General features: G+C 36.6%; 1 protein-coding gene and 1 long non-coding RNA gene across 5 annotated transcripts; both read left to right on the top strand.

Annotated features, from left to right (window-relative positions):
- Positions 1-5,480: 5,480 nt before the first annotated feature.
- LOC140010055 (uncharacterized) lies at positions 5,481-7,393 on the top strand. Its single transcript, XR_011817317.1, has 3 exons — positions 5,481-5,906; positions 6,030-6,108; positions 7,166-7,393. It is a non-coding gene; the product is annotated as an uncharacterized lncRNA (long non-coding RNA).
- Positions 7,394-10,089: 2,696 nt separating this feature from the next.
- On the top strand, positions 10,090-13,203 carry LOC140010015 (uncharacterized). 4 transcript variants are annotated; one of them, XR_011817272.1, is made up of 4 exons: positions 10,090-10,660; positions 10,854-10,941; positions 12,132-12,253; positions 13,031-13,203. XR_011817272.1 is itself a non-coding variant. In XM_072056392.1 (3 exons), the coding sequence occupies exons 1-3, from the start codon at positions 10,320-10,322 to the stop codon at positions 12,183-12,185; spliced, it is 483 nt and encodes a 160-aa protein (XP_071912493.1). In that variant the 5' UTR covers positions 10,090-10,319; the 3' UTR covers positions 12,186-12,494. The 4 variants fall into 4 exon arrangements, 3 of the variants coding, with proteins under 3 accessions (XP_071912493.1, XP_071912495.1, XP_071912494.1); XM_072056392.1 differs by lacking the exon at positions 13,031-13,203 and having other exon boundaries at positions 12,132-12,494; XM_072056394.1 differs by lacking the exon at positions 10,854-10,941 and having other exon boundaries at positions 10,091-10,660.
- The last annotated feature ends 4,786 nt before the right edge of the window (positions 13,204-17,989 follow it).

Genomic DNA, 17,989 nt, shown 5'->3' with positions numbered 1-17,989 from the left:
TTGGTGTGGGACACGTGTGGATTAGTCTGGTGATTCAGGTTACCACACATGATCACTGACAAAAAAAAAAAAAAAATTACTAGTATGATTAATCCTAGGATATCAGCATTTTAGTTGCAAAGATCTAAGTGTGCTATATGTGATTACATTACTAATTGCACATGAAAAACTTAGGTCCCGTTTTTGAATTGTTATTTTTGGATTTTTTTCTTATAGAAAAATCTAATGTAACAATCTAATGTATGTGGGGTAAAAAGAAAAAGAAAAAGAAAATGTGTTATTACGTAACAAATTTTTTAATAGAAAATTGGAATCCAATCTTGCACCAACTAGTATGTTTTGCATCTCTCGACTATACGGTATAATGACAAATGACAAATGAACTAAAAAGAATAAATTTTTTTTTTTTGTCGACTGGGGGGTATCCTAGTCAATTGACCAGACTAATCCCCCCAGGCTGGAAGAGCCTGCCCCAAGGATTCCAGGGCGGTACGGGGAGAGAGTCGAACACGGGACCTTGCTCCTGAAGAGGAGGCTATTGGACCGGTCGCACTAACCCCCGGGGGCGAACTAAAAAGAATAAATGAGTAGAAAGAAATTATGAGCTAATTTCATATTCTCAATGCTTGAAATCGGTTTAAAATACTAAGGTATGCATAACAAAGAGTACTTGTTTGCGTACTACATTAATATTGCAACATCAATATTTTTATGGCTTTAAGCAAGAATAAGTATTTGTGTTGTGGAAGACGTCTAATATGATTTGTACCTAAAGTGCATAACTTTTGACGATCTCTTGTCTCATTGTTATTCTTTTTGCAAGCTCTAGATGGCCACAATTCTCACCTTACACAACAGCCAATAAATTGTCAAATACACATGAGAAAAGCCCCCAAAAAAAAAATGGAACAGCTCTCGTGTTCCTCGTGTCCAATTTTGATTTTTGAGGCCTTATGATGTTGGGAATGGTAACTGGTAAGTGCACCCTTAGACATGGATTAGGAGCATCTGCATTACCAGTGACAATTGCACCGTACAACATAAGCACCAGGGCAGTAAATATAACTATTAGAACAATGAAATTAGATATTAACATAACAATATGTAAGAACACAACAAATTTCAATGATAGAGAAATTTTATTGTACTTTTACTGTTATTGTATACTATGTTAATGTCCATTTTTGTTATTTTTATGCTAAATTTGTTCTAATAGTGTTTGTAAGGCACCATGCAATTGCTATTGATAATTGTAAAGACCCTTAATCCCTTAGACACACACACGCAGACACTGTTGACAGATTAAAATTCGTAGAAAGTAAATAATTCAACATTACATCTAGGTGAGTAAATAAGAAATGAATTGCATTGATTTCCATTTTATTTTTTTTCCCTGAAGGAATTCATTGTTTCATATGTTTAAATATGCAGCCAACCGGGCCAACTAAGAAATGATCTTATTCATGTACGTTTTATATGTTTCTCAAAATTAATTAACGATAATGCATAACATTCGACCTACCGGGAATCCAAAAGCCCTGCCAAATTTCCAGTCCGTCACCCTGTCGCCTTCGACAGTGTTTTTTTTTTTTTTTTTTTTGTCAATCGTCATTTTTTATCTATAGTATCCTACACTATCTTAATTTAAGGGAGATATTCAACTGAGTCTAAGGAGAGTCGGTGGGGCCTGAACCACCACCGGACCCGTCTGAATTTTTTAGAAAACCATTTAATGCGACAATTAATGGGAGACAAGATTTCACACCCCATCAAGTCTTAAATGACTGGTGACCACCAACCAAAGGATGGTGGTTATCTTCGACAGTGCTTCTAGTAGGGATCTTTTATTTATTTAATTATTTTACTATCTAATCAATTAGCCTATGATTATAGGCAGCCACTATAGAGGGACAGGTAATCAGAAAACGACAGAATATGAAAATTGACAACGTGACAAAAATATGGGCATCTTGTAGAATGGTTCAAGTTAATTGGGTGCATTTTTTATCGTAGTCGTTATTTGTCTTCCACTGTCCAAATGGTGTTTTCAATTTGACCCTCGTACAACTTTTATCATAATTTATGAACAATATTCATCAGAATACTGTAACCTTTAACATGATAATGCCATTAAGTCATTTAGTGTATAGTCTGTCACATGCAGAAGCACTAGTGAAGTAGAGTGAGTGACATAAAGATTTTTGCTTCTCAAAAACAAATCACTGATTGAATCATTAGCCATGGAAGGAGGAGGAGGCTATTCTGTCCCTGATGGGCTTCAACTCTCTCCATTCTCTTCTGTCTCGCAATTGTCTGCTGCCGAGGCAGGGGCCAATCCTGCAAATGAAGATTCAAGATCCGAAGAGAAAAAGAGAATGGAGAGAGGAGAGAAGGAAATTCGACAAACATTGAAGGACATTTTTCAGCTTTCAAATTACTACTTGGTCTTCCAAGGTGTCATTTTCACATCCATCTTTGGTAATCCCTCACCCCTCAAATGCCAATACCGTTGGCTCCCCATTTCCCTCTCTGTAATTGCGGGCTTACTTAATCTATCAATTTTGATAAAATTGACTCGGAAGTATGATCGACTAACGCACGAAAGAGAACTGGATCTTGCCGGAGTTGGTAGTCGACCAGTGCCACCTTTTCTGAAAGAGAAACACGAAAGGCGAAATATTATTTCTATGTTCTGCTTGTTTATGTTTGTTGTGTTTCTAGTCATTTTGGTGTTTGGTTCGTGGGTGATTCTTTGCTACAAAAGTGACAATTGTCAGAGTTACGACTTCGGGAACTGCATTGAGCTGTGCAACAACGACAACGGAAGATGCACCTCAATCTGTCTTCGTACTTCATAGTAAGTGCAGAGGTTCGAGGGCTTTGCTGAATTTGATTGAAACTCAAAGATTTCTTTCATTAATAGAGGTACTCCGCCTTCATTCTGTGACTTAAGGTCTTTTGCTAAAATATAGTACCCAATAAAACATAAGAGTACATTTTTTTTTTTTAACAAGGTTTTTAATTAGTAATTCGCACCTAGCTAATAATTGCATGCCAGTCCATGTGTTCCTTTTGTTTTATTTTTTAATTTACAGTTTTTATAGGCAGAGGAGGAGAGAAAGGAAGAAGCGGGGAGGACAAGGAAGTTTGAGAATCAAATGGCTACAAAATTACATATTTTTAAAGCATAACAGTGGATACATGTTAAATGTATCAAATTTAAAATTTAAATTCAAATTACGACTAGTAATTATCGTGCATGCAGATCATATATTAGAAAATATCAATCATATGTTTGACTTGTGTAGATTGGTGTTTGTATGCGGAGGGTGGGCGCAAGTGTTTATGCAGAAGGTGTACATAGTTGGGCAAATGGGTCAATATGGATATAACTTAACTTATTGGTTCTTTTTTTTATTTTTTGTTCTTTTCCTTTCATTTGTTTTCTGAAATTGACTGCTCCGTACCGTACCCAAGAAAAGATAAAAATAAGGTATGCTTCGCAAAGAGTAATTAACTCACCATAAACCAACTTCTGATATTCTAGAGGTAAGTTTTATGCTACTTGACTCCACAGTCAACGGAAAGCTTAATTATACAGAAAGTGATGACATGTATATGATTCTCCCTTCCGTTTTGGCTAAATTTTGTTTAACACAATCATTAATTGTAAAATTAGAATTTGTATTCTTGTCTGATTTGACATATGCACCAAGGTTTGCTCATGTAAAAAATTTTCTGACAAAAAAGGAAACTCTACTTTCTTTTTTTTGGTTACTGCCCATGCAAGTTTTATTTCTTTTCAAGTCGAGTTGGTAGACCAACCATAAGTTTCTGAAGAAAGAAGTTTAAAACAACTGCGACCCAAGTTTCCTAAGTAAATCAAGCATTCGTCGCGGGGTCAATCAATTGAAGCTCCCAAGTCCCGTCGGATTTGGTCTATCCGATGTCCCCGAAGGGACCGTCCGGTTTGGTTTAGTTTCCAACATAAACATAAAACTATGAAACGGAAAACTGCCTCTGCAACATTAAGCATGCGCAATGCCTTATGTGTCTTACATTAAGAATACTTTCGAAGAGCAGCACAATTCTGGAACATGGAACCACAATTTTCAAGTTTGTGAAGATTTTTTTCTTTCATTTTTATAGCCTTAAAAAGGAAAAAAAATGAAAAAATTTCAGAACCTAATCAAAGTCAGTCAGGTGCTAGAGACTGAATGTTCACAAATTGAAGTGTAACCAACGCATTGTTTGTCTGATCACAATTTAGTTAATATAAAAGTAGCTAACACGTACGTTTTTCTCCATTCATGCATGCGACTGCTCAAAATCAACTACAAATTTTAAGTTGCAGTGCATCCTTTCCTCTGTGATGTCGCATTCGTGCTATCAGCATCTACGCGGTGCAAACCAGGTCTACATGGCTGCAGACCAGGTCTCAAATGACAGTAACAGCCCTTGAGTTTTTCCTTATTCTGCCAAAATATATATATAAAGAATTGAAAAAAAAATTTTCTTACGCTCGTCTTCCAGAAAATCGCAAAAGTAGAAAACATTGGGATATAGGGAATTGGAATGAATTGATAGTTAAATAGTTTGGTCATCCTTAAAATACATTCGCAGAAAATCTTTCTGGCATTCGTTCTTTTCAGTGTTAATATAAGCCATGAGAGGAATGAAAAAAAAAATAAAATTACAGAATTAGAGGATTCGGGTAAATGACAGTGGTCTGGGCTTTGAAGATGCCTTCCAAATATATACATATTAATCTTTCTATGGGTAACCAAACTCCTACGTTTATCCTTTTAGTTCACATATATGTTATATTTTCAGGCATATATTTCTCGTCATCTTCCATACGTTCTGCATGCACATGATGCAAGTATGGTGAAGCTAATTGATGATGCTATGTATATGACCTTTCTCCATTAAAAAATCCAGCTGAATGTCAGTGTCAAAATTCATTATGTATAGAAATTTTGTTTTGGTTATGACGAAAATCAGCTGCTCCTTGCAGTGCCCGTGCATAGCTTTTGCTCTTATACGTCCCCCACACAAACACACAAGTATGTTTGCCTTTCTCTGCACTCCGAAGTTACCCGGTGAAAATTAAAGTCAAGTCAAGTCCAGTTAAGCCAAGTATATTGCTAATGGATTTCCGAGCATGTCCAAAATTCAAAGTCTAGCCAAAGCACTCACCCACACACACACACACACACCCACACCCACACATACACACATTACTACCACTACGTACCGTCTAAATTTTTTTTTCTGATGGTCAATTTAGCTTCGACTAGTTGGTTAGCAAAGGCAATGAAATTGCTGATGGTTTTCCTAGCAAGTTTAAAATTGAATATCTGGCTGAACACGGAACAGCGTGACTGGGGTTTTCTTTCAGGTTTGGATGACCTGACTCGAAGCTCTATAAAAGTTGACAGCACCCGAGAAAACCAGCTTCAATCAAATTAAGTCTAGCTCATCAGTCGTGATAATCAGGAGGAAACCTGTCTCAAAATCTCGCCGGCCCTTGAATATTTGTCCCGATTTCCCACCTTAAAAATTGGAAAAATGAGCCCTCAAAAGACATTACTTGCTTGTATAACAGGCCAATGTGTCTCTCTAGAAGCACCCAAATCTGCCGCAGATCTGGAGGGAAGGATAGCTAGGGCTTCCCGAAATTACTCTCCGTATCCGGGAATCAATGTACTGAGGGTTGATCGAAACCGGCTTCTTGATCTTGCAGAGTATTCAAATTCTTCTCTAACATTCAAGATCAAGGTGGATGGCGAACCAACAGAATTAGAGGTCGAGGGATATAACCTTATCAGCTACCATCTCATTATTGTGAAAGTGGAGGGTCAAAAAATAATGCTGCATGGCATACAGGAGGGTAGAGAACCGCGGTGAGTTCGTTTATGCTGGCTATATATGCTTTCGAAATACCACTAGTCCATAACTAGTACAAAATCATTCTATTTCCGGGTTCATATAATACTTAAAAGTGGTACTTGACTGATTTCTTGAAGGGATGGCGGTGACCTGGATTGGGAGAACATAATAGAAGCCAATGATTATGGATGGAATTTGGGCACGGGGACCATCTAGGTGAGATTTCTCCTTTTATTTATATTTCTGTTAGTAGAGTATTTGCTCAGAAGTCACTGGACGTTGAAAAATTTTTGAACCACGATTACATATGATACCATAGACTACAGAACGAGTAAATTTATGAACATCCTATGCCAACAGGAATTAATGTTAAACATTATGGGCATATTCTGTTTTGATTATTCCATCTACTTTAAGATTTTGATTACCACATATCATTTTTTATATCTTTTTTTTAGCTTGTTAATTAAATTTTGAAACTTTTAATAGAAAAAAAATCTAAAATTAAAAATTTACCCTAGAATATTCTTGTTGATTCTGGATAAACCTCTCTCGAGGTTTACAAACCTTTCACTTGGCTCCCCTAAAGTTTTGAATATTACACCTAGCTGCCTCCCCTACTCTGAATTTCACTATAAAAAAGTTAGTCCATATGTCTAGAAACATCATATAAATGTTAAAAGCATTTTGTTTGCCAAAGTACCATTGAGTACTCTTATAATTTAAACTAAAAAAGATTAGATAAATTGAATAAAAAGGATACAAGTTGATCTAAAAAAATTATTTATGACAAACAAATAAGGTAAATCTTAAGAAAGTCATTGAGTGAATTGAAAATCTAAAGTTTCATGTTTGGAAAGACTTGAGAGGAGTACCAGGTTAAAACTTCAAATGAAGATATTCGTTTCTAGATGCCCCTAAAAGCGCACAAGCAATATTTGAGTAATTAATCTTATGTTGTATGCAGTTAACAACTCAAGTAAACAGTCCCAAAGCACAATTTAAAATATACTTTGAAAGTTTTACTTCAACAAAAAATAAACACACGCCATCATGAAAACTACCTATTGATTGCAGTCTATGAAACTGAAATGAATTGATCTAGAAGATACTGAATTGTTTTCTTTAATACATAAGGTTACTTATTATAAGTATGCATACTGTTGGAACTATTCTAGTAGTTTATTCCAGTACAGCTGAATTTGTGCTAATAAATTTTGAAGATGGAAAATTTCTTGTTCAGTATTTATGATTTTTGGATTTCACTTTTCAGGTCATTTTTTGCAGACATAGTGAACGGCAAGATAAATTGGTCAGTGCTAAATTTTAAAGCTTCAATAAGGGTTGTCCAAGTTTCCAAGCTTAGTAGATTGATGTTTTGTGGTTGCTTCCAGTTGTTTGTCGTCCGCCAAGTTATAAACTAAGTTATGAGAATTATAGTTATGTAATACATATATTTGGTTTGGAAGATTTTAAGTTCGCTGCTTCTCTGTTGTTTTAATCTTTGAAGATTGACTGCCAAAGTGTTTTGCGTTTGTTTATTTATGTACATTGTCCTTGAGGATGATTACATATGTTCTTTGACTCTACGAGCATATTCAATGGATCACCAGAAGAGGTCAATTTCCAATGATCGCGAGACTTGTCCTCTCCACCAACAAATTCAATTGGTTAGCAAACTTAGTTTACAATCAACCAGCCAATGACATTGCATGCTAGGTTCGACTGGAAAAACGGAAGCAGATATATATATATATATATATATATTAGGTATGATAATCAGATTTCTCGTGTGGAGATGCAAATCTTATGGTTCTCCGACATCTGGAACAACTGTATTAACTCACACATATTAATCTGGACTCTACACATATTAACTCACTATTAATCTCACGTCAAGATTATGCATCATTGGTTACGCCATCTCTTCATTGATTTCTAAACTGAGTTCCATATTTGGGTATCTGCTGTACGTCGGGAAGCCTGCCGATATTGCTGCGCAGATGACAACTATGGTCCTTCCCAGACTTCCATTTAGCTCTATAATTTTCTCGTGCTATTAATGATTAATGATCTTGGAAAAACTGTCCAAAAGCTTGAAACGATACTACTGTCTTCGTTTTCAAAAGGGATAATTTCAGAAATCTCCCCTAAGGATTCTAATAATTTCACTTGGCTCTTCTAAGGTTTCAAAAATTACACCTACATCTCTTACCCATTTAAAATGATAATACTAACATTAGTATTCTTAATAAAACTCTTTTGTTGCCATGTTTATGCCAGTATTTTTTTTTACCTTTTTCCTTCTTATTTTTTTTTTTTTTTATATTTCATCAGAAGTATAGAAGAACTATCAATATTGTCCCTAATATCTATTCAAATTAAACGTTAAACAATTAATATTTTTTTGATAACTTTTAATATCCTCCAATATTTTTGTAGCTGTTTTATTTGGTATCAAAATCAAGGATAAGTCAACAATGATTAAAACCAAATGGTCCAAAATCACTAACATTTTATGATAGTTCCACCACTAAATTAGCCCATAAATTTTTATTAAAAAATAGTCCATAAGCTTTAAAGAAAATAAAATAGCACTTTCTTCTCTATCTTAAAAAGAATTTATATTCCCAATAAAGCACTATGAAAAATACCATATTATAGCAAAAGATTTATTGTTATAATTGATTATCAAATAACAAATATTAGTATGAAAAACTTGACACTCATTTTGTTTAGAAGAACAAATTGAACTTTGTAAGATAAAGGTATTTTAGGTTATTCATTAAATTTTTGACTCTATTTTAAAGTTTGGTTATCAAAGTGTCAAATCAAAAGAGGTAAGTGTAATTTTTAAAACGTCAAAAACAAACTAAGTGAAATAGCAAGAAACCTCAAGGAAGGTTTCTAAAATTATCCCTTCTCAAAATTTTAGAAAGCAAGATATTTTGAGCCGAGAATCAGGAATAAACAAATTGTAACTTTGGGTTGGAATCTCAAATGTGGAGCTATACTTCCATAACTTTTTAAATATGCTTCCTTTGTAACGAACAATAAGAGTGTTAATACTAGTGATTTTCCCAGAGTTCCCCCATGTTGTCTTGCAAAATGGTGGTAGGAGAGATTCATTCCTCCATTTTGTGGACGAGGGGGGCCTTCTCTCTCCCCTTAGGTAATGGTTAGTCTAGCCCATTATTGTCGAGGGGTGGACCAATATTTTCCTATATTTTTTTTTTTAAAAAAAAAGGTTTTTCTCGTGGTTGCATTTTTTTAGCTTGGCAGTTAGGCGCAGAAACGTGATAACATAATTGAAATTTTTTCAAATATATATCACTAATTCAATTGGTAATATTGAATAAAAATGTAGAAGTTAGCTTTTCTCAAAATTCAGGGGCCATACGGTCTCAACAGAAACATGAGATTGTAATAAATCTGTCGTCGGGAGAGCCTGCAGAACCAAGTTGTTCCACACATGAACCAATGAAAATGAACTAAACTAGTAAGTGATAATCTTATCGGCTTGAGCATCAAAATGTTTTGCATGGACCCGCAATAAGCACACATTTCTTTTCAGTGTACGAGCCATTTTAATTCTTAATTCATGATACAAGCAGCTTGGCAATAATTAATGCATTCCTTGAGTTGATAATCAGTTTCGTACCATCATGAGCGAGAATGAAAATCTTGTAATTTGATATTCCTATCTTTCTTTTATCCTTTTTTATTTTTTGTTATTTTTATACGATCAGACTTGCGATTGGTCTCTAATTAATTACTCGCGTAGCCCTCCAATTTCTAATGAGTTTCTTCTGAAACTTGACATCATACTCACTGGGGATTGGAAAGAAAAGAAATCGCAACTGGCAAGAAAGATAGAGCTTTCATGTTTTTATATTCAGGATTCTTCACAAAGAAGAAAGAGCAAATATACAAACACCAAGATAGCTAAGAGGGGATCGACAAAATTGTAAGCAACAAATCTTCTATTACACAAGTCCACGTTACTCTCCTTAAGTTAGTGTAATTCTTTTAATATTCGATATATCTTTTCAATGAATTGGTGTAAAACAATATTTAGTACAATTACCAAATATTTTTTTACACCAATCTAATAGAAAATTACACCAAATATTGTAAAACTTACGTACACTCTAACAGGGATAAAATACATAATTGAATTACTCTAGAATCACTTATGAGTAACAGCACTTTTCTCCTCCGAAGTCCTATAACTAGTACCAATCCATCCCTTGACCGCTCAACCAAAAACCACTGCCTCTCACGCTCATTTTTGGTGTCATTGAACTTGAGAGGCCTCTCTCTCGTCATTATCATTTCTATTAGCGTATTAAATCAAGCTCTGATTAACCCGTCTTTTTTTTTCACAAGTTTAGTTTTGTGTGTTGCATAGTATCCCTTTTCTAAAGATGGGTAATAAACACAGTTCGACATCAATTGTTTGTCTATCCGGCCAATCTGTCGGTTTGAGGGCCACTGAAAGTGGCGAGGATGTAGAGCTACGTATGGCCAAGGCTAAGTTACGAGAGCACAATCCAGACCCTCAAATTAATGAAATAAAGTTCTGCAGGCATGAATTGCTGCGTGTCGCTGAACATTTGCGTTGTGCTCCAGATTACTTCTTCACAGTAGATGGCAATCCAACTAACTTGAAGGTCTCGCAGGGCGATCTTATGGACTCTAAATTTGTTGCCACCGTTGACAATAACGAAGTAAAGGTGCATAGGTTGAAGGACGGTGATGTACCAAGGTTAGTCTTTAGTAGTAGTCTACATGGTTACTTGTAATCTCGATCCCTCCGATGATGATATAGCTCATATATATGACTACAGCCTCGTTCCCTTTCATTTTCAGTTGTTAATTTTGTATCTTTAGTGGAAAAGAAAAAAGCTGTCAAAATTCTTAACAATGGAGGCTTTGGTTTGGTATTTGATCTCTTGAAGGAATCGTAATAGCCTGGATTTGGAAAAAATAAGAGACGATGTTGTTCGCGGTTGCTATAATTGGAATATGGGTTCAGGAACTATTTCGGTGAGCATTGATTAATTTTCTACTTTGGCTTTCTCCTTTGAAAAATAGATTGAGAGCATAATTATTTATCCTCCCACAGCGTCTAATTAATAACTTGATAGTTGATACTTATTCCTACCGTACAATTTGCAAGAACGATATATAAAGCACAAGATAATATTTTCACAAATAACTTCCATTTACAAAAATCCATTTTTTCCAAATAATTAATACAAAATATCAAATATTTAAAGGCAGTTAAATTTGATATCACGGGATATTTAAACAATTTAATATGAGAAACCAACATGATAAGTGTGTAAAATATCATACATTTTACATTCATTTATTCTAATGTAATAAGCATGAAATTTGGGTTCATATCTAACAGCCAATTTGGTAAAAATATAGAAATATCTAGTACCAATAGATTTTGTAACATATGTTTTCAGTTATACATTGACTGGTAAAGTTTGTGACGTCAATACAGTAAATATATAAACTTTTTGTACATTCAAGATGCGAACACATCGGTAACATGGCCCTTGTCGGGGTTTCTATCCCACATCGGTACTGGAGGGTTGGGATTTGGGTAGATAAGTCTCCTGAGAGCCTTCAAAAGTTGCTGGCTTTTGAAGGTATTCTCGGGGCTTAGGTTTATCTAACAAATTTCTTACTTTCGTAAAAAAATGTCAGAAAGAAACCTTGCTGGGGTTGTCTGGGTTGTGTGGTTTGCCCTCTTTAGGGTTTAGTAGCGGCTGCCCACGGGGCTTGGCCCTTGTCGGAGTTTCTATCCCACATCGGTACTGGGGGGGTGGGGTTTGGGTAGATAAGTCTCCTGAGAGCCTTCAAAAGTTGCCGGCTTTTGAAGGTATTCTCGGGACTTAGGTTTGTCTAACAAATTTCTTGCTTTCGTAAGAAAATGTCAGAAAGAAAGATGCGAACACATAAATGATTTTAGTGTTCATGATGAAGTGGAAGTCTAACAACGATTTTGAGGTCGTGGACTAAAGAAGTCAAAATTCTTGTTTGACAAATAATGGCTATATCTAATGCCACAAAACAAGTGATTTAACACTTGATCAAAGTCTACTTTGTTTTGTGCAAACAGCATGCGTAATCTTTTGGACTTAAAAAAACTTTTGTTAAACCTAATGGTAAACGTATGTCGTACCTCAATATCTGCTTCATTTGGATATTATCTCCAACAGCACTCCACGGCAGAAGCTTCCTCTAGTTCATACCCGAAGAGGCATGGCAAATGAAGGACCAAAAAATCTACGTGAAGTTTCAGACTCCAACCTGCAGTAGTTTGCGGATGGGTAAAAGAATGGTGATGCTAAAACTTTGGCAAGAGAATGCTTCTAAATTGTATTTGTCATTTCATGTTTTTGAACCTAGGTTGCATCAAAGGACAGTAATCCTGTATTTTTATACTTTAGTTTTAAGGATGTCGGGTGTATGTCTATATTTCTAGTTTAAGTGATGTGGCATTGTATATTATCTATATAGTATCTTTTTGAATCTATTGTTAGTAATAAAAGTGGGGCTTGATGTTTTTCACTTGTGTATAAGCGTTGCTTCCTTTGGTCAAAAAATTTTTTTTTTTTTTTTTTGCCTTTGGTCATATGTTTAAAAAGTAGAGCTCAAAATATTAGAAAAAAAATGTCAATTGACATCATCTTTATTTTTTAGAGGATAAGTCATGGATTTCCTTCTCTCCTTAAAACCCTAGAATTCGTGATTCTATACATATCTTTTACAGCAAAACCTTTTCCGTTTAAAATAAATTCATTATACTCCTTGGGCTTGAAAAACTAGCAACATTTGAAGTCTAAGCTTTAAAGGAAAAAAATTTACATTGCTACGGAATTAATAAAATCAGTCGAAGAAGAATGATGTCCAAACGAAATCTTCACACACCCGCACGCGCGCGCGCACACATATATATATATTTACAAACTTTGGTTAGTTTTCGTTTACGAGACTAAAACTTTTTTTTGGTAAAAAGTATACGTTTCACTTCCGTCATAGCTCTCAAAGACATAAAAATATTGAAGTTGGCAAAGTTTTTGTTTGACATTTCTAATTTTGCGATTTCGCTTTTCAGGTGATTTTTTGCAGATATCGACGATCAAGTTCTCACTTCTCATGGGTTGTTCCAAGCTTAATTAGTGGATTATGGGCTTTGTGGCTTCTCTAGTTGTACTTCGAGCAACAAGTTGAACCTTCTGGAAATATGTTTTGAGAATCGTAATTATGTAATGCATCTGGTTCGGGACATTTTATGTGGAGAGTGTTGGGGAAATCGGGTAATTTCCCACTCAAAAAATTACAACTAGTGATTAAACCGATTCAGTAATTTCCAGGAAAGATCGTCGAAACAATCTCCTTAGACAAAATTACCATTCCAAGTAAATTCCCAGGAAAGGCTGGAGGAGTCACAAGCGGTCCCACTTAAAACCCAGTCTCCTAGACAGAACTTACGTGCACGGTGTATTATCACAACTATACCCGTGTATACATAAATAATACGTACACACGAATAAGAAAAATACACCCAAATGAACCGTATAAAACACTACAAATATACCCGACAAATATAGACAAATATATTGAATACTATACTACAATAGAAAAGAAACTAATAAATAAATGCGGAACAAATAAAAGAGATAAGGAACGAACGCACCCGAAAATTGATAACGGAGTTCGGCCAATTTTGCTTACTCTCCGAGCACCACTCAAGCAGCCTGCTTTTATAATTTAGGAGAGAAGAAAGAATACAAAGAATTACAAAATCCTTATGGGTAATTCTTTGTTGTTCTTGGTACAATTTAATTGGAAGGACTTGAGAGCTATTTATAGCTCTCAAGCTAAGGTTCTTCCAATAATCCCACCGATGTGGGATAGACATTAGGCCACCAAATTCAACAATTGTTGGCCTTAGAAAGGTCAACAATTAAGGCTTGAAGAATTCAAGACTTTGAATTCAACAAATCTCCACCTTGGCATAATTTCTAATCCCACCCAAAAAATACAAATCTTCTCCCTCAAACAAAAAATCAAACGGTCATTGTGGCGCTTCCAAATTTGCGCCGTCAGGCGCCAACTCAAATGTGCAGGATGTTAACCAAGTTTAAACAATGTTCAAACTTGGCTCTTGTAACCACCTTGGTCAGCATATCTGCAGGATTCTCCGTAGTCCGAATTTTCTGGAGAAAAATCTCCTCTTCTTCGAGAATTTTCCGCACAAAGTGATAGCGAACATCAATGTGCTTCGTTCTTGCGTGAAAGACTTGGTTCTTTGCTAAGTGAATAGCACTCTGACTGTCACAAAACACGTCAATGTGTTTTTGACCAACTCTCAAGTCTTCAAGCAATCCTTGAAGCCAGATTGCCTCCTTCACAGCTTCTGTAATCGCCATGTACTCTGCCTCCGTTGTTGACAAAGCCACCGTTGACTGCAAAGTAGACTTCCAACTAACTGGCGCCTTGGCAAATGTGAACAAGTAGCCAGTTGTAGAGCGTCGCTTATCCAAATCACCTGTATAGTCAGAATCACAATATCCAACTACACATTGACCAAGTGATTTATCCTGCTCAAATACTAATCCAACATCTACGGTATTTTGGATATACCGTAGAATCCATTTCACAGCTTGCCAATGACCCTTGCCTGGATCATGCATAAACCTGCTTACCACACTCACTGCTTGTGAAATGTCGGTCTCGTACATACCATTGCATACATCAAGCTACCAACTGCATTAGCATACGGGACTTTCGCCATGTATGCTCGCTCTTCATCCGTCTTTGGAGATAATAGGCTACTAAGTTTCAAATGAGGAGCAAGCGGAGTACTTACAGGTTTTGAATTTTCATTCATGCCAAAACGTTGTAGTACTTTTTTCAAATACTGCTTCTGTGTCAGACAAAGCTTGTCTCTCGTTCTATCCCTGCTTATCTCCATGCCGAGAATCTTCTTGGCTTCTCCCAAATCCTTCATCTCAAACTCTTTACTCAATTGAGCCTTCAATTTGTCAATTTCAACTTGGCTCTTTGATGCTATCAGCATATCATCAACGTACAAGAGTAAGTAGATGTAGGAATCATCTCGTAGCTTGCGCAAATACACACAGTGATCGTATTTGCTTCTTGTGTACTTCTGGCCCATCATGAACTGGTCAAATCGTTTGTACCATTGTCTCGGTGATTGTTTCAATCCGTACAACGATTTGCTCAGCTTACAAACCCAATTCTCTTTACCAGCAACTTTGAATCCATCTGGTTGAGTCATATAGATTTCCTCCTTCAAGTCACCGTGAAGGAACGCGGTCTTCACATCAAGTTGAGCTAGTTCCAAATTCAACTGCGCTACCAAGGCCAACAAAATTCTAATAGAGGAATGTTTAACAACTGGAGAAAATACCTCATTATAATCAACTCCCTCCTTCTGAGCGTAGCCCTTAGCCACCAATCTTGCCTTGTAGCGAACATCATACTTGTCAGGAAATCCTTCTTTCTTTGCAAATATCCATTTGCATCCAATTGCCTTCTTGCCCTTCGGTAGTTGTGTCAACTTCCACGTATTGTTCTTCTGAAGAGATTGCATCTCTTCTTCCATAGTATCTTTCCATCTACCATCTTCTGTACTTCGAACTGCTTCAGAAAATGTGGATGGAACATCATCAACAACTGGAAGTGCATAGGCCACCATGTCAACAAAACGAGCAGGTTTATGAATTTCTCGTCTTGCCCTATTGACGGCAATTGACTCTTGCTGCTGTTGAGGTTCTTGGGTTGAAACCTCTTCCTCATCTGACTCTTCTTCTGTCATGGGAGAGTCACTGAAGGTGCTGTTTGTTGGGCTCACCATTATCTGCTCAAACTCCACCTGCTTCGGCGTACACTCCACCTGTTGCGGAGTACCATTGGTCATATCTTGTGTTACCTTATTCAACATGACAGATTCGTCAAAGGTAACATCCCTGCTGATAATGGTCTTCTTTGATTCTAGACACCACAACCGGTATCCCTTAACTCCAGCACTAAAGCCCATAAAGAGAGCCTTCTTTGCACGTGGATCCAATTTTGATTCATTTACATGATAATATGCAGTAGAACCAAAAATACGCAAAGAATCATAATCTGTTGCAGGTTTTTCAGACCATACCTCTAATGGAGTCTTGCCACCAATTGCAGATGATGGCAAGCGATTGATGAGGTGTTGAGCGTATGTCACAGCCTCAGCCCAAAACTTTCTGCCTAACCCAGCATTAGACAGCATGCAACGTACTTTCTCCACTAGTGTCTTGTTTATACGCTCTGACACCCCATTCTGCTGTGGTGTTTTTCTAACTGTGAAGTGTCGAACTATGCCACATTCTTGGCATATCTTCTGGAAGGGATCACTCTTATATTCTCCACCGTTGTCTGTTCGGAGGATCTTGATCTTTCTTCCCGTCTGGTTTTCAACCTGAACTTTCCATTTAAGGAAAATCTCTAGCACCTCATCCTTACTCTTCATAGTAAACACCCAAACTCTTCTGAAAAAATCATCAATAAAAGTGACAAAATAATACCTGCCACCAAGAGATGGAGTCTTGGCAGGTCCCCACACATCTGAGTGCACATAATCCAAAATACCCTTGGTATTATGGATACCAGTGCCAAATTTCACTTTTCTTTGTTTTCCCAGAACACAATACTCACAAAATTCTAATTTGCAAACTTTCGTACCTTTCAATAATCCTTGTTTGGCAAGATTTTGCAAGGATTTTTCACCAGCATGTCCCAATCGCATGTGCCACAACTTTGTTGCTTCCGCATCCTTCTTGCTACTGGAAGATGTTGTTGATGCTGCTGTCCCAACAACTGTACTACCTTGGTAGTAATACAGATTATTCTTCCTCACACCTTTCAACATCACAAGTGCTCCTGAAGTTACTTTAAGAATTCCATCTCGCATCTTCACTTCCAGGCCTTTTGACTCCAAGAGTCCCAAGGAGATGAGATTCCTCTTCAAATTCGGCACGTACCGAACATCTTTCAGGATTCTGGTGGATCCATCATGATTACACAGCTTGATTGAACCTATCCCAACTGTTTTACATGGATTGTTATTTCCCATGTACACAACTCCACCATCAAGTTCTTCAAATTCAAAGAACCACTCCCGCATGGGAGACATATGGTAGGTACAAGTTGAATCCAAAATCCATTCATCTGGATGGGATGTTAAAGGTGATACAGCCAAAGAGAAATCTGATTCCGCATCACTTTTGCATTCTGTAATATTTACGTCTTGCGGAGCTTTCCCTTTTTTCTTCAACTTTGGACAGTCTTTCTTCCAGTGCCCTTTCTCACGACAGAAAGCACACTCATCTTTGGCAACTCTGCTTTTCGATTTGGACCTTCCTCTTCTCCCCTTTGATTGGCTTTGTTGACGACCTCTTGCCACTAACGCTTCATCTGCTGCAGCTACTTTCTTTTTCATTTTATCCTGCTTTCTCAATTCACGACTATACAAAGCAGAACATACAGCATCTAAAGACACATTTTCCTTCCCATGAAGTAATGTAGTTTCCAAATGTTCAAATTCATCAGGAAGGGATGATAACAACATCAAAGCCAAATCTTCATCTTCAAAATTTACATCTAAATTAAACAGATCTGCTACTAATTGATTAAACATAGTGATGTGTTCATTCATAGTAGTACCTGGTTGGTAATCGAAACGGAACAATCTTTTCTTCATTAGGAGTTTATTCTGACCACTCTTTTTCAGAAATTTTCCCTCCAATGCCTTCCACAATTTCCATGCAGAAGTCTCATTCTTGAAAGCATATTTTTGCTCTTTGGACAAACATGATCGAATAGTTCCGCATGCCAACCGATTTATGGTACTCCAGTCCTTCTCTTCTATGTCATTTGGTTTCTTTTCTTCAATGGCAATGTCAAGACCCTGTTGGAAAAGGGAGTCCATGACTTCGCCTTGCCACATGCCGAAATGGCCAGTACCGTCAAATGTGTCCACCGCCACCTTCAAACTTGACATTGGAATCCT

Source organism: Coffea arabica, chromosome 6e, assembly GCF_036785885.1.
Source record: "Coffea arabica cultivar ET-39 chromosome 6e, Coffea Arabica ET-39 HiFi, whole genome shotgun sequence".
In the NCBI taxonomy this organism is placed as follows: domain Eukaryota; kingdom Viridiplantae; phylum Streptophyta; class Magnoliopsida; order Gentianales; family Rubiaceae; genus Coffea; species Coffea arabica.
This window is presented reverse-complemented; position numbering and strand designations above follow the sequence as displayed.

Excerpts from the sequence above, each read along its gene's own strand:
- LOC140010015 (XM_072056392.1), top strand. The coding sequence starts at position 10,320 with ATGGGTAATAAACACAGTTCGACATCAATTGTTTGTCTATCCGGCCAA. Across the intron at positions 10,661-10,853 it reads AAGGACGGTGATGTACCAAG|GAATCGTAATAGCCTGGATT; the intron begins GTTAGTCTTTAG and ends GATCTCTTGAAG. Across the intron at positions 10,942-12,131 it reads TGGGTTCAGGAACTATTTCG|CACTCCACGGCAGAAGCTTC; the intron begins GTGAGCATTGAT and ends TATCTCCAACAG.